The sequence below is a fragment of the Eurypyga helias genome, unplaced genomic scaffold (assembly GCF_000690775.1).
Source record: "Eurypyga helias isolate BGI_N326 unplaced genomic scaffold, ASM69077v1 scaffold22683, whole genome shotgun sequence".
Lineage (NCBI taxonomy): Eukaryota > Metazoa > Chordata > Aves > Eurypygiformes > Eurypygidae > Eurypyga > Eurypyga helias.
In genome coordinates this window covers 1,626-22,591 of record NW_010242173.1, presented here as the reverse complement: position 1 = coordinate 22,591, position 20,966 = coordinate 1,626, and the positions used below count along the sequence as shown (strand labels likewise).

The 20,966-nt window shown below is 44.1% G+C and overlaps 1 protein-coding gene across 1 annotated transcript in view; it reads left to right on the top strand.

The window, feature by feature from the left end:
• GLG1 (golgi glycoprotein 1) overlaps positions 1-17,520 on the top strand; it is a gene marked incomplete at its 5' end in the record, with an annotated part of 41,024 nt that extends 23,504 nt beyond the window's left edge. The window contains 18 exons of the mRNA XM_010149002.1: positions 637-758; positions 1,416-1,517; positions 3,405-3,558; positions 5,194-5,331; positions 6,233-6,319; positions 7,208-7,270; positions 7,933-8,046; positions 8,434-8,522; positions 9,539-9,656; positions 10,645-10,737; positions 11,279-11,416; positions 12,219-12,342; positions 12,793-12,935; positions 13,173-13,274; positions 13,932-14,039; positions 14,679-14,799; positions 16,665-16,771; positions 17,252-17,520. Of these exons, the coding sequence (XP_010147304.1) occupies positions 637-758; positions 1,416-1,517; positions 3,405-3,558; positions 5,194-5,331; positions 6,233-6,319; positions 7,208-7,270; positions 7,933-8,046; positions 8,434-8,522; positions 9,539-9,656; positions 10,645-10,737; positions 11,279-11,416; positions 12,219-12,342; positions 12,793-12,935; positions 13,173-13,274; positions 13,932-14,039; positions 14,679-14,799; positions 16,665-16,771; positions 17,252-17,419 (2,091 nt within the window). The remainder of the gene's footprint in view (positions 1-636; positions 759-1,415; positions 1,518-3,404; positions 3,559-5,193; positions 5,332-6,232; positions 6,320-7,207; positions 7,271-7,932; positions 8,047-8,433; positions 8,523-9,538; positions 9,657-10,644; positions 10,738-11,278; positions 11,417-12,218; positions 12,343-12,792; positions 12,936-13,172; positions 13,275-13,931; positions 14,040-14,678; positions 14,800-16,664; positions 16,772-17,251) is intronic.
• Between the last annotated feature and the right edge of the window lie 3,446 nt (positions 17,521-20,966).

Sequence of the window (20,966 nt, the reverse complement as noted above, 5' to 3'; positions counted from 1 at the left end):
GTAATATTTAATAATTATATAGATCTATCTTTTCTATATTAAAGATTGTTTAATATAGACCAAATTGTGGCTACCCTGGAGCAGCCATACTTGAGGAAATGATATTTCATGGGCCACATTTTATCCTGTATTTCAGTGAAACTTCTGTGTCCTCTCCAGGCAATTCAAAAACATTTTTAAGCGTTGTTTGTAGTTAGGCAACTGGTCTTTAAACACGGATTTGGGTTTCAGTTCAGAACTGTAGATAACCTTCATAGAAGTGTGACAAATCTGCGTGTTGGGTGTTGTTAGCCTTATGGGATGGGGACGGATCAAAAATACAACATTCAGACTTCACCAGTGCCACTTTGTAAATCGGTGTGTAAGTGGTCCCAGCATACAGTTGACCTTCACTGTGTGACCAGTCTCCTGCAGTGTTCCTGGGCTGCTTCCTAATGATAATGAGGGCTCAGCAGCACTGGACTCCCGTGTCTGGTAACTGAGTTGGTACTGCAAGCGCTTGAAATAAGCAACTGCAGAGCAGAGGTGTCGTACCTAGCAGCAGGGTCATTGCTGTGGAATTGCCACACTGAGAAGCTGTAAGTGCCCTCATTTTGATTATAATTAATTTTCCTATCCACAATTTCTTTCTTCCAGCTTCAAACACTGATTCAAGAAACGGACCCCGGTGCAGATTACCGCATTGACCGGGCGCTGAACGAGGCCTGCGAGTCGGTGATTCAGACTGCCTGCAAGCACATACGCTCTGGAGACCCGATGTAGGTGGCTCTGGGTTACAAATGATTTTGTTTGTTGGGCATCCATGAAGGTTGTGTGGCTGGCTCGCACAGGTACTAAAACCTGTCCTGGAATGATGGGCTCCAAATGTTCATACAGGGTTGCAGGTGTGAACCGAGCTCTGTCTTCGTTCGCGCCATATAAGCAGGCTAGTGTTTTTATAACAGGGCTGGTTTAGCACTGGTGAAGGAGACAGCTCTCTCTGGTGCTTGATTAAATTTGTAACACCTGAAGTGCTAATTTCCCTTACTATGTAAGTCTTCAGCAATATCACAAAGACAAGTAAAAAGCCTTAAAAGGCCAGTTAAGCAAATCCATACTGTAGAGAGAAATGGCATCTTTTTCTCTAGATCTGATATATATATATGTCTTCTGAGCCAGTTTTTAAATAAAATATTCCTTAGGATTTTGTCATATATTAGATTTGCTGAGATAACTAAAACAATGGAAATGGAGAGAGTGCAGATGCAGTATACAGTTGTTTTGGATGTAATCTTTATGAAGGAAGAGAAAGATCTTTATTGCATTTGAACACCTTATCTATGATTCATTGGAAAGACTGATTTGGCAACACCATCACAAGGAAGCTCAGCACGATTATATCAGTCTGTTGCCTAACTTTTTGCTTCTGTTTGCAGGATTCTGTCTTGCCTGATGGAGCACTTGTATACTGAGAAGATGGTAGAGGACTGTGAGCATAGGCTCCTGGAGCTCCAGTATTTCATATCTCGTGATTGGAAGTGAGCACTGTAAAACAAGACTTGTCCTGACTTGATGCTTGTATTTAGTGTTTCTATCCATTAGCAGTTTCTTGTAAAACAATAAAGCTTATCCTTGTTCAGAAGAGTTTTTAAGTGTGCCAGGTCTGTAGGGCACTAATGCCTGTCTAGAACAGCAGAAGCCAAGGCAACTTAGAAGAAGTAAGTGTGATGCCCCCTTAAATCAGGTACTCGCTTAGAAACGATGCAGCCCTAAAAAGTGTCCCAAGTTTGAACTCTAAAATTCAATGTGTCTTTAATTAAAAGAAATCTTTCTGGCCATTTTGAAGCTGAAGGTCACTTTCTGTGCACGTGGCAGCCAGTTTTATCTGCTCTGAGTGCTACAGTATCGAAGTTAAGAAAACCAAGCTCCCAAGTATAACAAAGAGACACTGTGAGAGGCTCCCTGCTTCCATTTCTGCCTCTTTTCAAATTCTGTATGTGGGATTACAGCTTGTAGAGCAGATGTAATTCCCTTTGGAACACTGCTTTTCCAGCTTTCTGATCCAAAGATGGCAGTGCCTTGTGTTAAAAATATACAGAGCGTCTGTGTGTGTTAAGATGAGGAGAGTGTAAATGTGATAAACATGACCAGTGAGGGAAGAAACAGTGCTTGGCTCTTCTTCTGGAGAAGATTGAGAGGTGAAGTAGTAGAGTACATCAAATGGGGTTACTTCAAGAAATGGAATAATTGTTCTCTGTGAGCACGAGGTGTGTGAGGCAAGAAGCCATGGGCTTTGGTTGCTGCGAAGGGTATTCAAACCGGACATGAAGAAAACCCAATTCATAGCCCTAGCTATGGGCAGCATTGCCAGCAGTGAAGGGCCGACGTGCTCTGTGAACCTCTCCTTTTAAAACACATGGGCTTCATGGACCGGAGAGTTTAGGGCTTTGAGGCTGTTTGTTTAGGCATCTAGATAACTGTCTCTGTAGGTAGATGAGAATGCTCTCATTTTTTTCCTCCTCTCCTTGTTTCCTTTCATTCTCCTGCTGGTGCCATGTTTCCAGTAGGTAATTCATTGCTTGAGACCGACTTAAGTGATTGGAAGAACTAAGACTGAGTATTTGCATTTTGCTGGGAGTAAAGATAATTCTAACTCAAGTTGCAGGGTTGGCAACGTTAGCTCATCTTTCTCGTTCAACCACTGTTTCCTAAAACTACCTTTTTAAAACTGTTCTGTTAACTGTGTGCCAAGCACAGATGCATGGAGTAGAAATTATTTTCTCACTACTTTTATCGTTGTCTATAATTGTATCTGCTGCTGTCACTTGACGTTTGCTTTCTAAAGTGTCGTAGAAATCTGAAGTTTTCCATTTTGGAAAGTTGGCGATATCTCGCTTAGCTGTAACGTAATTAGGTGTCACCTGCAGAGATCTGCACTTGCAGCTTTCTTGTATGCAAAAGCAGGGGATGCTGAGTCTTCAGTTAGCTCAAACCCAGAGCAGACGTAATTCAGCTAACTCAGACTTTTACGAAACCGGCATTTCAGAGTGGCAGCAGTACAAAGCACACGTAAGGCATTATACAAGCAAAACATGGTATGTACCTGCCTCTCTGCTGCTTTAGGACATCAAGGAGATGATTTCTTTCCTTGTGTCAGCATTTGGCTGGCATGCTGCAGAAGAGAATGGGAGATACTTTGAGAAACGCTGAGGGTTTAATCTGTAATTAAAGATCTTAGTGTATTTTTGCAACATTAGGTAGTCGATTCCAAATTGAGTAACAGGGATTTTGATTAGACACCGCTGCTAAAGGATGTGGTGGTGTATGAAACCTGAAGTAGATTTTTCTGCCTCAAAAGCATTTCAGAATATAAAAAAGTTAAAGGTTTGAATAAAGTGCTAGTGATAACTTTTTCCTCTTTGCAGATTGGATACAGTCCTGTATCGCAAGTGTCAGGGAGATGCCTCCCGTCTCTGCCATACCCATGGCTGGAATGAGACCAGTGAGCTGATGCCTCCAGGGGCTGTTTTCTCCTGCTTGTACAGGCATGCGTACCGCACAGAGGAGCAAGGAAGGAGGGTAAGTGCTACGGTGCAACTACAGCTCGTTAGTCTCTGATAGAAGGGTTGTATGTCTGTTTGGAACTTGGATGCGCTGTGCTAAAACTGCAAGAACTTGCAAAAGCTACTTAAAAGCATTTGCCGTAGGGGGTATTTGCACTGCTTTGGATGCCCAGCTCCTCCTCGAGCATGCCTTGAGGTATGATGATGTTCTGGTAAGGCAAAATAGCCACATCAAGATGTGACAGCTGCCCGCAGGGGGAACAGCGTGCTGACAGCAACTTATTGTGTATCTGTCGAGACACAGTGCAAGTCCTCCCCCGTGTCTTTCCAGAGAGGAATGTGATTCCTTGTGCATAGCTGCAAAATTGGTTTTATGTGCAAAGGAGTTCCAAGCCTAGCTTTCCTAGGCTGTTTCTAATTGAGTTTTGACTTGAGCATGGCTTCAGATTATACCCCATTAAAATCTTTCTGTTGATATAAAGCATACTTTCAGTTCTTTGGAGCATGCTGTACTGGTAAATGTGCTTATGCCTGTCTTTAAAGAAGGCAGTAGGGATCTGATGTGCTGCCCTGCAATCTGGAGATCCACCATAATCGCATCTGTCTGGTTTGGAGTGACTCTTCAGGTTTGCTGCCCTCTCGTGCCTTTATCCAGGCAGCCCATGAGAGGAGCTGGGTACTGGGTTCCCTTTCTTCCGGCACTGTAGTGTGCCCAGCCCCGAGGAGTTTGGTGGGTTTACCCAATGACCTGGCTTGAAAATTAATTTCTGCAGCTTGATTTAAAAGGTCTTTTGTGGCAGAGGTCAAGTACAGATTGAAAGCATCTCTCTTCTAGGAATAATTTTTTAATGCAGTTTCTTCGTCTGCTGAGTTGAGACGTTTTAGTTCCATTTTATATTGTTGCTGACCAAAGAAATCAATAGCCAGCCTGCAAATAATCTATCAGAGAGAGAGAAAAGGCTTTAAAATGTATTTTTCTTGTGGAAAGTAGGCTAAGGGAGCAGCTGTCATTTTGAAATTTAGCTTTTGAAAGCAAACTTACCAGAGGTTAGATCTGTACTGTTCTCCAGTGCTACCCACACAACGCTAGGTAGCTTCCAGTGGTTTGGGTTCTTAAATGCATGAAGTTGCAATCTTCAGCCAGTGCATTTGAGATCTGACAAGCACCATGCCAGTATCCCTTGATTTTCTGCAGTTTGTTTCTTCCTCAGTCTTGGCAAATGCTGGCTCTGATGTGCTGCAGTGGGGGTTGCTGAGAAGTACTTACAGCTGGACTGTCTTGCCTCATTCTGGGCTTGCCATTCAGTATCAAGGCCTCGAGCTCTTTTGACTGACTTCTCCAGCAGCTCTCTAGCTTTGAATGAAGGGGGCAGTGCAGCAGATAATCTGGTGACCTGCTCTGACATCTCAGTTCAAAAGCAAAGTGAGGGTTTAAGAGGACAAAATTTATTTTAGTGGCATGAAATGAGCCTTCCTTCAAACTCATAGATCCTGGATCGCTCTGGGGGGGGCCCCAGCCAACTCGTACAGGACTTGTTCTTTCTGGGATTGCCGATGGCATTCGTGGTCATTACTTCACCTGACAGCATCTTATTTGCATTGTATGGATTTAGAGACCCCGTATGCTAAATGCTCTGCACCCTCTTCACAGCTATCACGAGAGTGCAGAGCAGAGGTCCAGAGGATCCTCCACCAGCGTGCCATGGACGTGAAGCTGGACCCAGCCCTCCAGGACAAGTGCATGATTGACTTGGGGAAGTGGTGCAGCGAAAAAACAGAGACAGGGCAGGTACTGTAGACTGTAAAACTGCTGCTTTTGCAAAGCTGTGTGGCTTCAGTAGGTTCAGATGTGTAGCAGAATGAGAAGGGGGGAGGGGATTGGTAATGAGAAGAACTTCAATGAAGCAACCCCACCCTGACTCTATTTGTAATACTCTATTACAAGCTTGACATTTCCCACATAAACTTTATCCCATTTCCATTTGGCAAATACTGACATGCTTCCTGTGTTTATACAGAACTGAACTAACATCTGCTGCTACTTAACAAAGTTTCAACAAATACTTTCATGTTCAGTTGCTGTGCCCTGGCATAGCTGTAGAGGAGGAGCCAGGCTACAGCAGCTGCAGCAGAGCATGTAGCATTGTCTTTTTGAAGTGCCCATCATGGGTTGGGTAATTAACCTCGCTTTAAGGTTATGGAAAGGGCAAATTAAATGTGATGTTCCAGAAGTGAAAGCACATCATGCAGCTTTTCAGAACAAGCGGAAACGTTCTAAACCAACATTCTCAATCACAACTACATAGGGTAGATTTAGACTGGATATCAGGAAGAAGTTCTTCCTGGAGAGAGTGGTGAGGCACTGGCACAGGTTGCCCAGAGAAGCTGTGGATGCCCCGTCCCAGGAAGTGTCCAAGGCCAGGCTGAATGAGGCTTGGAGCACCCTGGTCTAGTGGAAGGTGTCCCTGCCCATGGCAGGGGGGGTGGAACTGGATGGGCTTTAAAGCCCCTTCCAACCCAAACCATTCTGTGCTTCGGTATATGTGTTCTGGGAGTGCCAGTAAAGGAGAGGCATTAAACTAGATTTAGGACTTGACAAGGAGGAGGACAATTTCACATGTGTTACAGTAATTCAAGCCCAAATTTTCAGATTGGGTTCTTGGATCACACTAAAATGTCTGGTTTTGTAGGAGCTGGAGTGCCTTCAGGACCATCTTGATGACTTGGTGTCTGATTGCAGGGACATAGTGGGAAACCTCACTGAGCTGGAGTCCGAGGTGAGTGGTTTTCAGGCTGGGATAAGGGGAATAGTTGAGCAAGTCATTTTGGTAGTGGTGAAAAGAAATGAGATTAGAGTAGCTGCAGAAATGCAATTCTCTGGGATCAAGCAGAGACCTTCTATTCTAGCCTGTAAAACATAAGTTTTTGTGTGGGTTTCTTGAAGAGAATTGAACAACAGTTCAGGATTTCAGGCTGGTGATGACATTTCTCCTGTGTAAAATCGGTTATGGTACTGAAGCTAAGGTTTCTTGCATGGGTAACCCAGTTACCTTTAGCACAAGTCAAGCTATGTTATGGAGCTTCATTTTTTCAGTCTTGTTTTCAAGTAGTTTCGAGTACCACATTGCAACTTCCCACACCCTGTCTGAAAAATTTTGCAAGAAGTAACTGCCAGGTGCATCATTAGAGGTTTTCAGTGAATGCAGCAGCTTTACTTATGAAGCTGCATATTTGACTATCTTGCTGCAAACTGTTCCCCATCTCTCTTAAAATTTACGTTGTGCCCTAGGGACAGCTTCCTTCCAGCATTTAGAAATGGGTTTTTTCAGAACTGTTGTTAATCTTTAACTCCTGCCTGGGTGTAAGGTGATTGATTTCTAGTGCTGTAGCATCCAGTTCAGAGAAGGTTGGCTGAAATATCCAAGCAGTGAGTTTCAGTGGAGTCCGGGCTCTTCCCTTAAGCTGGAAGGCTTATCTTGCATTTGCCACATTGTTGGCAAGAGTGAACCCTGCCATTTCCAGAACTGAAGGGCAAAGCTGTCGGGCTTGCCTCTTTCAAAACCCTGTAAGCTGGATTGAGTTTAACTGGTTATCACAGTATGTTTTTTGGAGCTTTTTTCCTTGTCCCTTCACTGTGAAAATGAAATACTGCATGTTTTCTGCAGGACATTCAAATTGAAGCCTTGCTGATGAGAGCGTGTGAGCCCATTATCCAGACGTTCTGTCATGTGAGTACTCTGTTAAGCAGTGAATATCTTTGGGGAAAAAATACTGTGAGGGTAAGATTAGAGGTTTTTAGTTTTAGTTCTTGATGTACTTGCTACATTTCAAAAGTAGAATCAGGTGTAAGCAGTTACAAAAGTCTTTAAAAACCCGCCTTAAACCAAGAATTCTTAGTTCCGTCTAGTACTTCAGCTGTCGCGGAGCCTTAGCATAAAAGCTAGTGTTGGAAGATGAAAATTGCCCTGTAATTGGAAAAATCACTCTTTACGTTGGGTTAAAACCGAAGCTTTTTCCTTCCCTTGCCCGCAAGCAGCCTCTCTGTGCTCTGCAGCTGCTCAGCATTGCTGAAATAACTTCCTGCCTTCCTCTGGGCTCGAGCAGTTAAATAGCAGTGAAGGCACCTAGCTGTGATACTTCATGCAAGCACCCAGTCTCGGCAGCGTGTTCTCCGGGGCCTGAAGTGTGCGTGTGCCCGAGATGATTCTTTCTGAACTAGACCTATAAATACGTGACGCAGCTCTCGGGTGGTCAGTTAATGGGGAGTGCAAGCTCACAGTAAAGAGAGGCGCTGCAAGTTCCACTATTTCCCCGTCGCAGTGGGCTAAAGGAGCATAAAATCATGACTTGTAAGAGTAGCTCATTTGTAAGCCTTTCATCTCTTCTTCAGGAGGTTGCAGATAACCAGATTGATTCTGGAGACCTGATGGAGTGTCTAATACAGAACAAACACCAGAAGGAAATGAATGAAAAATGTGCAATCGGAGTTACTCATTTCCAGCTGGTAAGCTGTGCTTTTCTCTGCTATCAATGGAAGCCTGTTCTGTTCGCTGAGGGTGTTGACAGAATTAGCTAATTATGAAGCCCCTCCTTCTTTCAGATTGATTTCCCGCTGTATTTAGAGTGCTCTTGTGAATTCAGGCAGTTGTACTTGCATGCCTGTTGTAAATGGTCACGTCTGGGGTTGATTTATTTTCAGGCCCTTCTTCCTTCCTGGCGTATGGTAGGTGGGGTCCCAGCTTCTTCAGCAGTGCAGCGTCCCCCTGGCTTCCACATTGTTGTGGACAAAACCATTTGTTGGTTGTATGATCTTTTGGGCACTACTTTTGGATTTTTTTTTTTTCCCTCCAGGTGACCAAAGTTGTGGTTTTTCCTCATTTATCTCTTGCAGGTTCAAATGAAAGATTTTCGGTTCTCGTACAAGTTTAAAATGGCTTGCAAGGAGGATGTGCTGAAACTTTGCCCCAACATCAAAAAGAAGTACGTAGCGCCTGACCAAACAGCAATCTGATTTTGTAAATATGTCATAAAGTCACAGGATATTTCAGGATAGGACAGAAAACACTACTTCCTTTAAAGGCTGGTTGGTTTGTGCGTTTTCGCTTAGTGACTGCGCTCTGCAGATGCTTAAGGTGCCGGCACTGCCTGCTCCTTTACAGTTACTTCTCTTGCATACAAGCCTATCCTCTTTAGCTATTTTCAGAGCAAGAAAAATAATGATTTCAGTGAGTGGACTGCGTGTCCCGGGAGGTTTTATATCCTTGCTAGATTCATCACCTTCTAAGATGCAAGCTACTGCCATTCCAGTTGCTGACCTGGGAAAGTGTCTCACTTGTTGTAGTGGGTTTGTTTCTTGCATACAAGCCTATCCTCTTTAGCTATTTTCAGAGCAAGAAAAATAATGATTACAGTGAGTGGACTGCATGTCCTGGGAGGTTTTATATCCTTGCTAGATTCATCACCTTCTAAGATGCAAGCTACTGCCATTCCAGTTGCTGACCTGGGAAAGGAAAGTGTCTCACTTGTAGCGGGTTTGTTTCTCTCAGGATAAGGGGTTTTTAACAGCCTGCTGTGATGACGTAAGGTGAAATTACACAGACTATTTGTGTTTTATGATATAAACGCCCTTCCCATAATGCAGAAGGATTGTTCGCAGTGCCGTGTAGGTGTTAATCTCGACAGTAGCTGAAGGTGAAGTAAGGCTTTCCTGAACTGCTCACGTGATGAAGAGCAGGGGCCTTGCTGGGCAGGGCTTTGCTGGGATTTGGAATTCTAGTCTGCTGATCTAGACTCCAATTAAAGAGCATCTGATCTAGGTTTTAATTACGATCCACTCTACCTAGAGCTGTACCCGGGCTACAAGTAAGCACAGATGCACAAGGGCTTTCTGTTGTTTGGATTCCTGGCATCGGTTTCTCTGCTGTGGTGATCCAACACCAATCTTGGCTGGTCTAAGTGAAAGGTACATGAGTAAAAAGCTGATTTCTTTTCCGCAGGGTGGATGTAGTGATCTGTCTGAGCACAACTGTGCGCAATGATACTTTGCAGGATGCCAAGGAGCACAGGGTGTCTCTGAAGTGCCGCAAACAGCTGCGTGTTGAGGAGCTAGAGATGGTAAACATGCATGAAACTCTTGATCTGCCCGCTCTTCTAGCGAGGTCCTTGAATTAACTGGTTTGTCCATCCTGGAAAAAAAGGAAGCTCATTTGTAAGATGTATCTAACTTAATTTTTCCATTTGTCTTACAACACGAGGCTCAATTGCCCTTCATGGTGAGAGTAATGATTGTCTAATGCCTTAAATATAGTCTCATGAAGGCTAAGGCAAGCTAAGTGGTCATTAGAATTTCAGCTAGAAGTGATTATTTTTAGTGTTAAGATAGTGATGTGCTACACATGCAGATGTCCTCGAAGTCCTCTAGGAGAGAATGCAAGCTTTATTTGACAGACTGAGGAAACAAGCACAGATGAAGCAACTCAGCCCCAGCTGCTCTCAGTTGCTCAGTGCATAAATAAGAGTAGTATTTGTTCTGGTAGGCAAGGCTGCCTCTCAGCTTCCTGCTGCAGTGCTTGCAGCAATAAACTCTAAGGTCTTTGTCCAGTTGATGGTGTTTGAGTGCTAAAGCTTCACCTTAAGTAGGCTCATACCAGAAGATGCAGCACTCTTGCCTTTGTATGGAAGTATTCAAATGCTGGGCATCGTTAAAGCAGAAACTTTGTTCATGTCCTCCAGATTGCTCAATAGTTGGGTGGCTATTAATATGTGCTTTAGCCTTCGCATGAAAAAATCTTAGCTGTCTTGGACATCTGTGTTGATGCCCTTCAATGAGGAGCAGTGGAAACAACTTGCCAGCTCTAATTTGGTTTAAACCAAATTATTTCTTCAGTGTAAAAAGCCAACTGATCTGCTGCATGGATTTCTAAAGTTGATATCCCACTAACACTGCTTCTCATACCCGAGACCCTTAAATTCAAAGAAACTTGACTGCCTGTTGTGAGAGGGGCTTGCTTTGTGTGAGTAGGGGTCTCTAGTTAATAGGTTATCAAAGTAAAATAATCTTTAGAGTCCTGTTTAAATGTTGATACTGTATTTCATCCTGCAGACTGAGGATATCAGGCTTGAACCAGAACTGTATGAGGCTTGTAAAAGTGACATCAAGAATTATTGCCAAAACGTGCCCTATGGCAATGCTCAGGTAATGGCTTTTATTAATAATTTACAATTTAATTTATATTTTCATGTCAGAAACCTTTTGAAGAGCACTTTTGCCCATGTGAGCGCAACATTAGATTTTCATTTTAATACCAAAGAAATCTTCCATTAGCGTACTGGGATGTAATTTTTTCTTTCAACTGGTTCACAAGCATTAGTATGGGTGAACGCAGTGCTGTGAGGCGTTCACTCTGCAGTCAGTGCTAGTTTTAAGCTGTCAGCAGCTGGTTACTGCAAATGTTGCTAAAGATTTCTCAGGTGTGATGTCTGCAAGATGAGGTTTGGGGTTTTGGAGTAAGTTCAGGGTGACTGTCTTCATCTCATTAAACCCTCATGAGAAAAGATGAGCTTAACGCAAGACCTGGAAATCAGCATTGATAATGTCTTTCTTAAATAAAATCTATGGAACTTAACTACACAAATCAGGTGAAGATAGTCATTGGGAGACCACCATAGCTCTGCATTTTGAGCAGCATATGACAGAATCTTATCAACAGTGTTATGGTTGTAATGATCTGTTATAGATTATTGAATGCCTGAAAGAAATCAAGAAGCAGTTGAGTACTCGGTGCCACCAGAAGGTGTTTAAACTACAGGAGACAGAGATGATGGATCCAGAACTGGACTACACGCTCATGAGAGTCTGCAAGCAGATGATCAAGGTAATGGTAATGTGCTGATTTCAGAGGGTGAGGTTGGGATGTTAGAGCTCTATCAGTTTTGAGCTTCCCACAAAGCTTTGTCTTACACCCACAGAATTAGTTTCTAACAAAGGAAATTAGTACTTTGGTCTGCATTTGGGGTAAGGTGTGTCACTTTTGACTGTCTAATTCAGTGTGGGAATGGGCAAGTTAGTATCAGTGAGCTGTTATCTGCATTCTTGGTCTTACCTTGTCCTCAGTGTTACTAATGAGGTCTCTACCTGTTGCTTTGTCCAGCCAGTGTTTATGCAGAATAGCAGTATGTGTGTAGATTAAAAAAATTCCCTTTTTAGTTTCTGAAATAAAGGGGGGTGCAAGTAGTTGGATATGAGACCTAATTTGGTGGGGGTTTCCTGCAGAGTGTGCTGTAACTTAAGAATAAAATTCCCTTTTTAGTTTCTGAAATAAAGGGGGGTGCAAGTAGTTGGATATGAGACCTAATTTGCCTAATTTGGTGGGGATTTCCTGCAGAGTGTGCTGTAATTTAAGAATAGGAAGTGAAGGCAAATTGCTTTTGATGCTGCCAACGCAAGCTGGTGCCCAGAAGTCAGTTGAGACTGGACAGCTTAGTGCTCACTCCCGAAGGAGAGAGATTCATGCCCAGAATTTAGAGTAGCACTCTTCTGTTTCACTGGACGTGTTGGGGCTGGGGGTGTGTCTGTATATCTCTGGGTTGGGCAGGTCGTTACTCTCTCCCATAGTTGCAGGGTTTTGTTCAAGTGCTTAGTGATGAAGTTTGGGTTTCTTTTGGTTTTTCTTGTAGCGGTTTTGTCCAGAGGCAGACTCAAAAAATATGCTGCAATGTTTGAAACAAAACAAGAACAGCGAAGTGATGGATCCTAAATGCAAACAAATGATTACCAAGCGCCAGATTACACAGAACACAGGTATCCTCTTCTGGAACAACCTTAATTACCTGAGCTGCTGAGTGGTCTGCACGGCTGAAAGGCTATTTGCTTTGCTTTACTCTCCTTCATGGGTGTCGCTGCGCACACCGACGTTGTTCATAGAATCACAGAATGGTTTGGGTTGGAAGGGACCTTAAAGATCATCTAGTTCCAACTCCCCTGCCATGGGCAGGGACACCTTTCAGTAGTTGTTGAGCTCCTGAGGGTCAGCATGCATTATCGGATCCACTTTACTCCAGAAGCTCCTACCTCACAAGTTGAAATTCTGTTGCTGAAAAATACTCTTTTTTTTTTTCCCCCGCCAAAAAAAAAGTTGTTTATTGGTGGCACAGTGTCCTCCAGGAAATTTCTGTCAAATACCTGAGTGTTACGTTCTCTAATCTGAAGAGATGTGGGCTGTAATGAAGTTCTCTTGTCTTCCCCCGTTAGATTACCGCTTAAATCCAGTGCTCAGGAAGGCGTGCAAAGCAGACATACCGAAATTCTGCCAAAATATCCTGAACAGGGCCAAGGATGATACAGAGTTGGAAGGACAGGTCATCTCATGCCTGAAGCTGAAATACGCAGACCTGGTGAGTGGAGCTGGTGCATGCAAACGAGACACCCCGCAGGGTTGTGCCAAACAACAGCCACTGAACAGCAGGGCGAACCGGCGCGCGCGGTGTGTTCAGCCTACGTACGGGCTGTGCGTAAACAACCTTCCGCGCTCCCGTAACAAGTGTTACAGAACACACGGGTTAAGATGCGAGGTGATTGATTTATGAAAATAAAGGTCATTGAGTGGGTTAATGACTTTCTCCGCTTAATAGCGTCTCTCTCCAGACTGTGAGGACCAAATTCGAGTAATAATCCAGGAATCGGCTCTTGATTATCGGCTGGATCCCCAACTTCAGATGCATTGCTCTGAAGAGGTAGGAGAAGTAGCTCAGCAACTACTGTTTCAGGATGAAAACTCCCTTCGTGAAAGAGATTTTGTTTCTTAAAGCATGGACTATCCTGATAATTAAAACAAAAGACCCCCCTTTGAACTGCTTCTGGCTAGTCAGGGTCTCTGCTTGTGGCTTTTGTCCAGTTTGCAAGAATCGCAATTTCCTGTGCAGTGTGAATACTAAGTGTATTTTTTTCATCTGGGATCTCATCTCAGTACTCACAACTGCAGGGAAAATACTGCTTTCCTGCTGTAAAAATGTGTGCTAGTTCTCTGGTCTTGTCAACCTGAACTGGAATACAGTCAGATTTTGCACTTTTGCTTTTGATAACCGAATCTGCCATGTATTTTGATACGAAATACTGCTTATTTCATATCTTAACATTATTTTCCATGGTTTTCCTCCCTGCTTTCCTCTTCAGTACAGTAATACTGACTCCTTGCTGTTGGGTTTCAAAGGGTATGCGTATTGCTTGAGCCAGGCTGCATTTGGTCCTGGGGTTTCTAGGAGGGGAAAGTTATCTCATCATGTGCTCCTTAGCTGCACCCTGTGATGAATTAATGTGTTGAGATATAAATGTGCTAAAAGGCATAATAACTGTTGTGAACTACTTATGTTAAAATCCCTTTTTCAAAACAGATTTCCAGCTTATGTGCGGAAGAAGCAGCAGCTCAGGAGCAGACTGGGCAGGTGGAAGAATGTCTGAAAGTGAATCTGCTGAAAATAAAAACTGAAATGTGCAAGAAGGTAAAGGAAATAAATGGAATGTCCTCCAAAAGGCATCCTGTCCCTGCAGAAGTTGGTCATTTTTCCAGATCATTGCCCAGGTCATGTTTTAGCTAATACGAAGGCAGAGCTCTTCAGGTTTCCTTACACACCTCAGTTCTGGCCCGCAGCGATTCAATTAAATTTCAATTTGCCAGTGAAAATTGTGCCGACCATGCCTCCCTTGCAATTCCAGGCTTCAATTCTTTCTCGATTATGTTTGCCGAAGTTTCTTGTTGCTAATCTGTGTTCTGTTGCTGTCTCCATTGCAGGCTTCCTGAGTCCTGGGTATGGCCTAGGGTGCTGGCTGTGATGGGGGGCTGTATAAGTTGTCCCCATGGCTATGGCACCTTATTTCAGTTCTAACTGAAGTAACCCTGGCATATTGACTTGGTATTTTGGATTAATATAGGTATTTTAATGACCATAAGTATGGTAGCCCTTACAAACCAGGACATTTAATCTAGCCTAAACCAGCATTTGTATAACCTCATCCTGGGACAGTGATGTTTTTTCTCATGATCCTGGGTTTAAGATGATGATGCACCTTTCAGAAATGTTGAGCAACATGAGCTTTCTGTTATCTCCTTTTTTTGACATGTAATTTCCCTCCCTCCCCAGGAAGTGCTCAACATGCTGAAAGAAAGCAAAGCAGATATATTTGTTGACCCAGTGCTCCACACAGCCTGTGCCCTAGACATCAAACACCACTGTGCTGCTATTCCACCCGGGAGAGGACGCCGTAAGTGCTCATGCTTTACTCTTACAACATCTCAGTCCTGAGAGCCTTCAAGCTGGTAGGAGAATGCAGCTGATCTTAGGAACCAGGTCTTCCTGCCAGCCCTTTGCAGGTAATGAGGGGGATGGCTGCAGAGGTGGTAGATGCCACAAGAAGATGGCTATCAAGAAGTCCTTCCTTGTGTCCAAGGTGGGACCAGTTCATTAATCCTGATACAATATCTTTGCAGCCTTATCTGTAAATGTAATGAGTGTGTTTTATATTCCCTTATTCATAGGATTACTGATAATGGGGTGTGATACCAGATCCATAACCCTTTTGTAAAATCCCTCCTCAGTTAAATCCTGTTGAAGGCAGCTCTTAGCGCTCATGGACTCATTTTTCAGTCAGGTTTATCTCCCACCCTGTAGCAGTTGCACACAGGATACAGCTCCTGAGCTTACTTATGACAGTGTGATATCAGACTGCATCAAAAGCTTCCCTGGAACTAAGCTGCTTCTCGTACAGAAGCAAATCAATTTGGTTTTGCGAGATTCTAATTCTTAGCTAATCCCCTTGGTCCTTCGTTCTTTACGTCAGTCTTTGTCCACGGTTGGCTTCTTTGTTTCGTTATTTTTGACAGACAGAAATTAAACTGAAGTCCTTTGGTTCTCTTTTTTCTTCTCTGCTTAAACATACCAGATTCTTCTTTTCCAGTATTACAGAGGGCAGGTATTTTTACTGCATTTTCCAAGTTCATGTAGCAGCTAAAGGCTTTGAGATTTGATCAGCTGTTCCAAGTCCCCTAAGACTGAGTTCTTCAGGTTCAGACCACTTTAAACATTATTTAAATATTTCCAACCCCATTATTTTCCCATTTGAGGTCAAGCTCTTCCTGTTGCTGCTATGACATTAGCTAGCTGGATGATGTGTACGGCTGTTGGAGGAAAGCTAGTGGGGAAAAAACTGCTGAACTTTCCTGTCTTTCTGAGTTTGTGACATTAAAAATAGCAGCCAAGTATTTTCCTGATCATTATCTTCTGTGCTGGTTACTGAATGCCTTTTTGAGATTCTGGATATCCTTTATTAATTCCTGCTTTGTGGCAGTTCTTCTGATGTACATTCTGATGCTGAAGGTGCAGAAGCCTGTAGCTTGGAGGTGGATCTGCCTCCGAGTGTTTGAACTGACAATTGTCTTTAAAAAGTCTGGAGTTAGTTTAAAGTTTGCAGCCTGTTTGCTATGAACAAAATAACTCTTCACGGCAAAGCAGAAGGCATCCAATTAGGGATGATTCAAGTAAGGCAGGATACATATAAAATACAAAATTTCGTGTCTGTGTCTCGTATGAGCATATAAAAGCTGATGAATTAGCCAAGGCACCCTGCAGGCACCCCAAACTTCGCAGTCCCGTTTCCTTTGCACAGGACTTCGTGAAAGCTCAGGAAGCTAAACCTTTCCAAAACATTTTGTTGATCAAAATCAACTCCTAACACGCCTACGGAGATAACCTGTGTTTTCTCCTGAGCTGAATTTGATCTAAGTTGTCTCTAAAGGGTGGTGTCACGGAGTTCAGAGCACAGCTCGTGGAAGGTGCAAATTTATAAGACTTTATAAAATCACCTGGATGGTGTCTTAGATACATACTGTAATTTCTTCTTGGTAGTTGAACTTCTTTGTGCCTCAAAATGCAGTATTAATCATGAATCTTAGTGAAATTGCTAGCTTCTACAACAGGGCTTTGTATACGGTCTGTTGGGCTGGCTGGTCTGTTCAGAAAGCTGTGTAAGCGTCAGCCTTGGATAGAATTGAAGCATCCCTTTCCTGCTGCTTTTCTGTAACATGTTGAAGCCACTTTCTGCCTTGTAACACCATCTTCTGCACGTTACAGAAATGTCATGCCTGATGGAAGCTCTGGAAGATAAGCGTGTGAGGTTGCAGCCGGAGTGCAAAAAACGCCTTAACGATCGTATCGAAATGTGGAGCTATGCCGCCAAGGTGAGTATGACGAGGATTTTGGTAAACTACCTCCTTCTTCTGCATTGGGTCTTCCTGTTGCAACCTATTTATTAAAAGCTTCAACTGTAATGCGGTTCTTGTCTCTGAAGTTTAGCATTTTGAGCTCGGTCCAGAAAAATTGAAATTGGGTCTCCTTTTTTGAGCTTGTGTATGTTTATTGTCTCTGTGTCTGGGATGCATCCTCCACAGTGCAGAATTAAACTGTCTTTTATGCACACAAGGCTTGGTCTCCTGTAGAGAACGTCTGGGGCAATGAAATGGGGTCAGCAGAACTTTGCTGCTCAGCAGACAGCGTTGTAACGGAGTTCCTTCAGCTGGATTGTTGCAGGCCTGCTTGTTTTTGGTTCAGGCCAAGTCTGATAATGACAGGAAGCGATAGCAGTACCAGAGACTAATCCTGGTAAATGAGGGTCACACAGAAAGTGCAGCTTGTCTCATTTATTCCCTTCTCACCTCCAGGTTGCCCCAGCAGAAGGCTTTTCTGACCTTGCCATGCAAGTTATGACTTCTCCGTCCAAGAACTACATACTGTCTGTGATCACAGTCGGCATCTGTGTACTCTTCCTCATCGGCCTCATGTGTGGACGCATCACCAAGCGGGTGACAAGAGAGCTCAAGGACAGGTAGAGCCTGGATTGCCTGCTGAAGAAATGCCTGCCTAGTGCCCAGTTTTGTACAGCCCTCCTCTGTATAGTCTACCCACCCCCTCTTGTGAGAGGAGAATAAAACAACAAAACAAAAAAAAATTAGAACAGCAGCAGGTGTTGGCTCAGTTTTCCCATCCTGGATCTCATCCACAGCATCTTCATCCTATGAAAGTTTGTGTGCAACATTGGCAGCCCAGCCAGCAGCTTTCGTTACCCCTTTGTTAGCAGACTCTCGTTTACCTGCCTGTAGACAAGTCTCTATTGTACTGTTGGAACTGCCTTCACTCTCCAAATCAGACTGATAATGACCTGCAGCTCAAGCAGTTTTTAAGTAAATTTTTAAAGAAAGACATATATCTGCATACCAACTACATGATTTAGGTAATGGTTCATACCGAAATCTAGTCATCCTCTGTGGCTGGCTGAAATTGAGGCAGGAGATTAAAGGGTAAATTGCATCTTACACCACAGTTGGCCTTGTTTTGGACATCTTGCTCATCTTACATAAAGCATCTTCAGAGCATAGTCTTGGACAACCTGAGGGCACCAGTCGCTGGTGTCATCTAGTGAATATCCTGCTTCTGTTACTGTGGATTTTTTTGGCTGACAAGATGTCCTCCCTTTCTTCCTCTGCCACTCGCAAGATAGAATAAAATACTGACCAGGATCAAATACTCATGTGAGCTGTACAACTCGTATTTCAGTAGGTTAAAGACACGGTGTAGACGCAAGGCATGTAGAGCCTGTCAGTAGCGTACAGCGCTGCTGGCAGCAGGCGTTAAGTGCCCTCATCAGTTACTCGGTCAACTCTTTCTTTAGCGACGATGCAGTAAAATTCTAACACTCCTTTTGTTTTCCCTTGCTGCTGCTAAACTGTTGCGCTTCCAAATTTACTACAGATGGTATTGACACGCTGGCAGTACGGTGCTGCGTCAGTGAGGCCGAAAGCGCCTGAACGCCCCGTGTGCTCTACCTGTGAAACGGTTACCTGGGCATAGTGCAGTGGTTTGTAACTGGGTCTTAATGGTTTGAACTGGTAGCACTGAAGAGCGTTTTTCATTTCCACAACTACAATTGATAAGGGATAGCAACTGATGTTTTCTGGGATGTAGGGTACAGGTGCCAGTCCAGAAGGCCAAGCTGGAGTGGATGGGAGGATGATAGTGTTGTGTGAATGGCAGAAACATCTGGATCTTTAAGGGAAGTAGCTTTCACGGTGTTACCGTCAACGTGTGCGCTCACACTGTATGTAGTTACACTCCCAGAACATGATGCTCACACCCAAGAGCCCACAGAAGGTGTTTTGGAAAAGCTGCTCCAGTAGTTGTGGCCTCTTCTTACCATCACTTTAGTTCCTCAAGTACGAGGAGCCGTGGAGGTCCTAAGCCACGCGCTTTGGCAGAAACATTGAGTGTGTTGGTGAAATCTCAGAGAGCCTGCACCGCAGTCCAGGTGTCCAGCAGCATATGCTTTATTCGCCTTCTCGATGTGCTCCTCTGCGTGTGCCACGGTCAAAATGATGTGCCTGAAACTGTCTGGCTTAGGCTGATGCGTGAACCCGAACCTGGCTTTCCCCACTTAGTGCACTGCTAGCTAAGACCTGACGCTTCCAGTCCTCCGGGTTCTCTAGAAGAACAGTGGGGGTGGCTTTGAGGCACTTTGGAGCGTGGACCAGCCGATGCTGATGGTGCTGCGTGTACAGAATGGCGTGTACAAAAATACTGTGAGCTTCTGCTGCGACTGAGGCTTTTCATAAACGTACCTTCATCCCTCTCTGAGGATGGTCAGCAAACTGTTAGTGATAAGGTGATAGCTTTAGACTTACTGTGCTAGTGAGTTTTTCATGAACACTTCTGGTTTTATACCAAAGTATTAGGAACACAAGGCAAGCAGTAGAGTGTCTGAGCAGTGACACTTCAGCGGCGAATTAGCGTGTGGTAGGATTCCAGTTAAGTGGTTAAGCAGACCAGAAATTCGGCCTGAATTCTTTCTCTCACCCCTCCTCCCTGGTGCTAACGGAGCTTAACTGGCCCTCTGTCAAGGTGAAGTGGAGCAGAAGGGAACGTTTGATCGTGTCTCTTGAGGAAGCCCAGGTGTATAACGCCACAAAGGTTGGTTTGGCAGTCGTAAGTACGTATTGTTTCACTTGGCAGAGCGCTGAAATTACTGCTGTGGAGATGGGTGTGTTCGCAGAGCTGCCGGCAAGGGAAGTGGGGTCTTTGTGCAGCCTCGCCTGCTTGGCGCGAGTCCTGCTTCTTGAAATGTCTATCAGGCGTAATTAAATTGCTATCGGAGGGCATTTTTTAAACTGTTGCGACTTTTTGAAAAGGCATTTTGTAACCTGATTAGCTTAAAAAGCCTAATTAGATGGTTTATTGTCTAGAAGTAGCATCTTCTGCTAAATTCGGAAAGACATTGCAGTGAAAATTGTAGGTTTGTAGCCATAGTTCTGAATGTAAAACTTGTTCAGCTCTGGAGGTGACTTTACTTTGAGATGTATAAGGCTTTCTGGGTCTTTTTTCTTTTGAATTTAGAGAAGGTTAAGGTAAGGGTGCCCGGAGCGCTGCGTTAGGAGTCTGTGGTTTACGGTGGTGTTAGTTTGTGGTCGGTGGTTGTGACTGTGTCAGCAGGCCCAGGCTCACCTGGGATTTGGTTTCAGAGCGAATGCTCTGGGGTGGTGTTAGAGGTTGTGTCTGGAGGCCCTCTGAAGCAAAGGTAGGATACTAAACAAATATCTGCATCATTCCCTCAGCTGCCCTTTGACACTGTAAGGGCACAGACCCACCTTTTAAAGGTGTGACACTGGTGGTGAGGGGTCCAGGCCGTTTTGTCATTGAGCATCATCATCTCTTCATGGTTTAAAATGAGGCCTCCTGCCACTGTCAGTGATGAAATTTTGCTTTCTTTGTGACTAGAAATCTACTAGAGTCTTGAAACATCCTCCTCCTTTTCATGAATACCTAAAAACCTGGAGGTCTCCAAAGCACAGAAGCCCACACAAGTTCTCTTCCAGAAATAACCTGCTTGTGCTGTTGCCAACACAACCTCTTGGTGCAGGTAACTGTTTTCCCTTGCGGGGACAGGGAGAAATGGTTGTAAGAAACACTGCTGTGTTGCCTTGAACTTGAGAAAGCCTTTTTAACGTCTCTGATCTAATGGAGAGTGCTAGAAATAGCTGTGATCGGCCAAGAGAAGAGTGTTGGTGTGGCAAAACCTGGGGTACCTCTTCGTCTTCATGAGCCTCGCTGGAGAAGGCTGCTTCCCGCAGAACGCAATTTGGGAGGTGGTTTGTGTGGGGTTTCGTTCTCCTTGTCATCATGAAACCTTCTCTGGGAGAGCTTATTCTAGACATGGTGGTGCTGAGGCTCCTGGGGGTGTATGGAAGGGCTAGGTGACGTAGCGAAGCATGCAGCTCTCCGTTTCCCTCTTGCTGCTGTGCAAGGATTAATAAGTTATGTTCCCTAAACGGTGGCACGCGTTTTGATGACGTGGGTACGGGGGACTGTGCCTGGTGTGCACCTCATTAC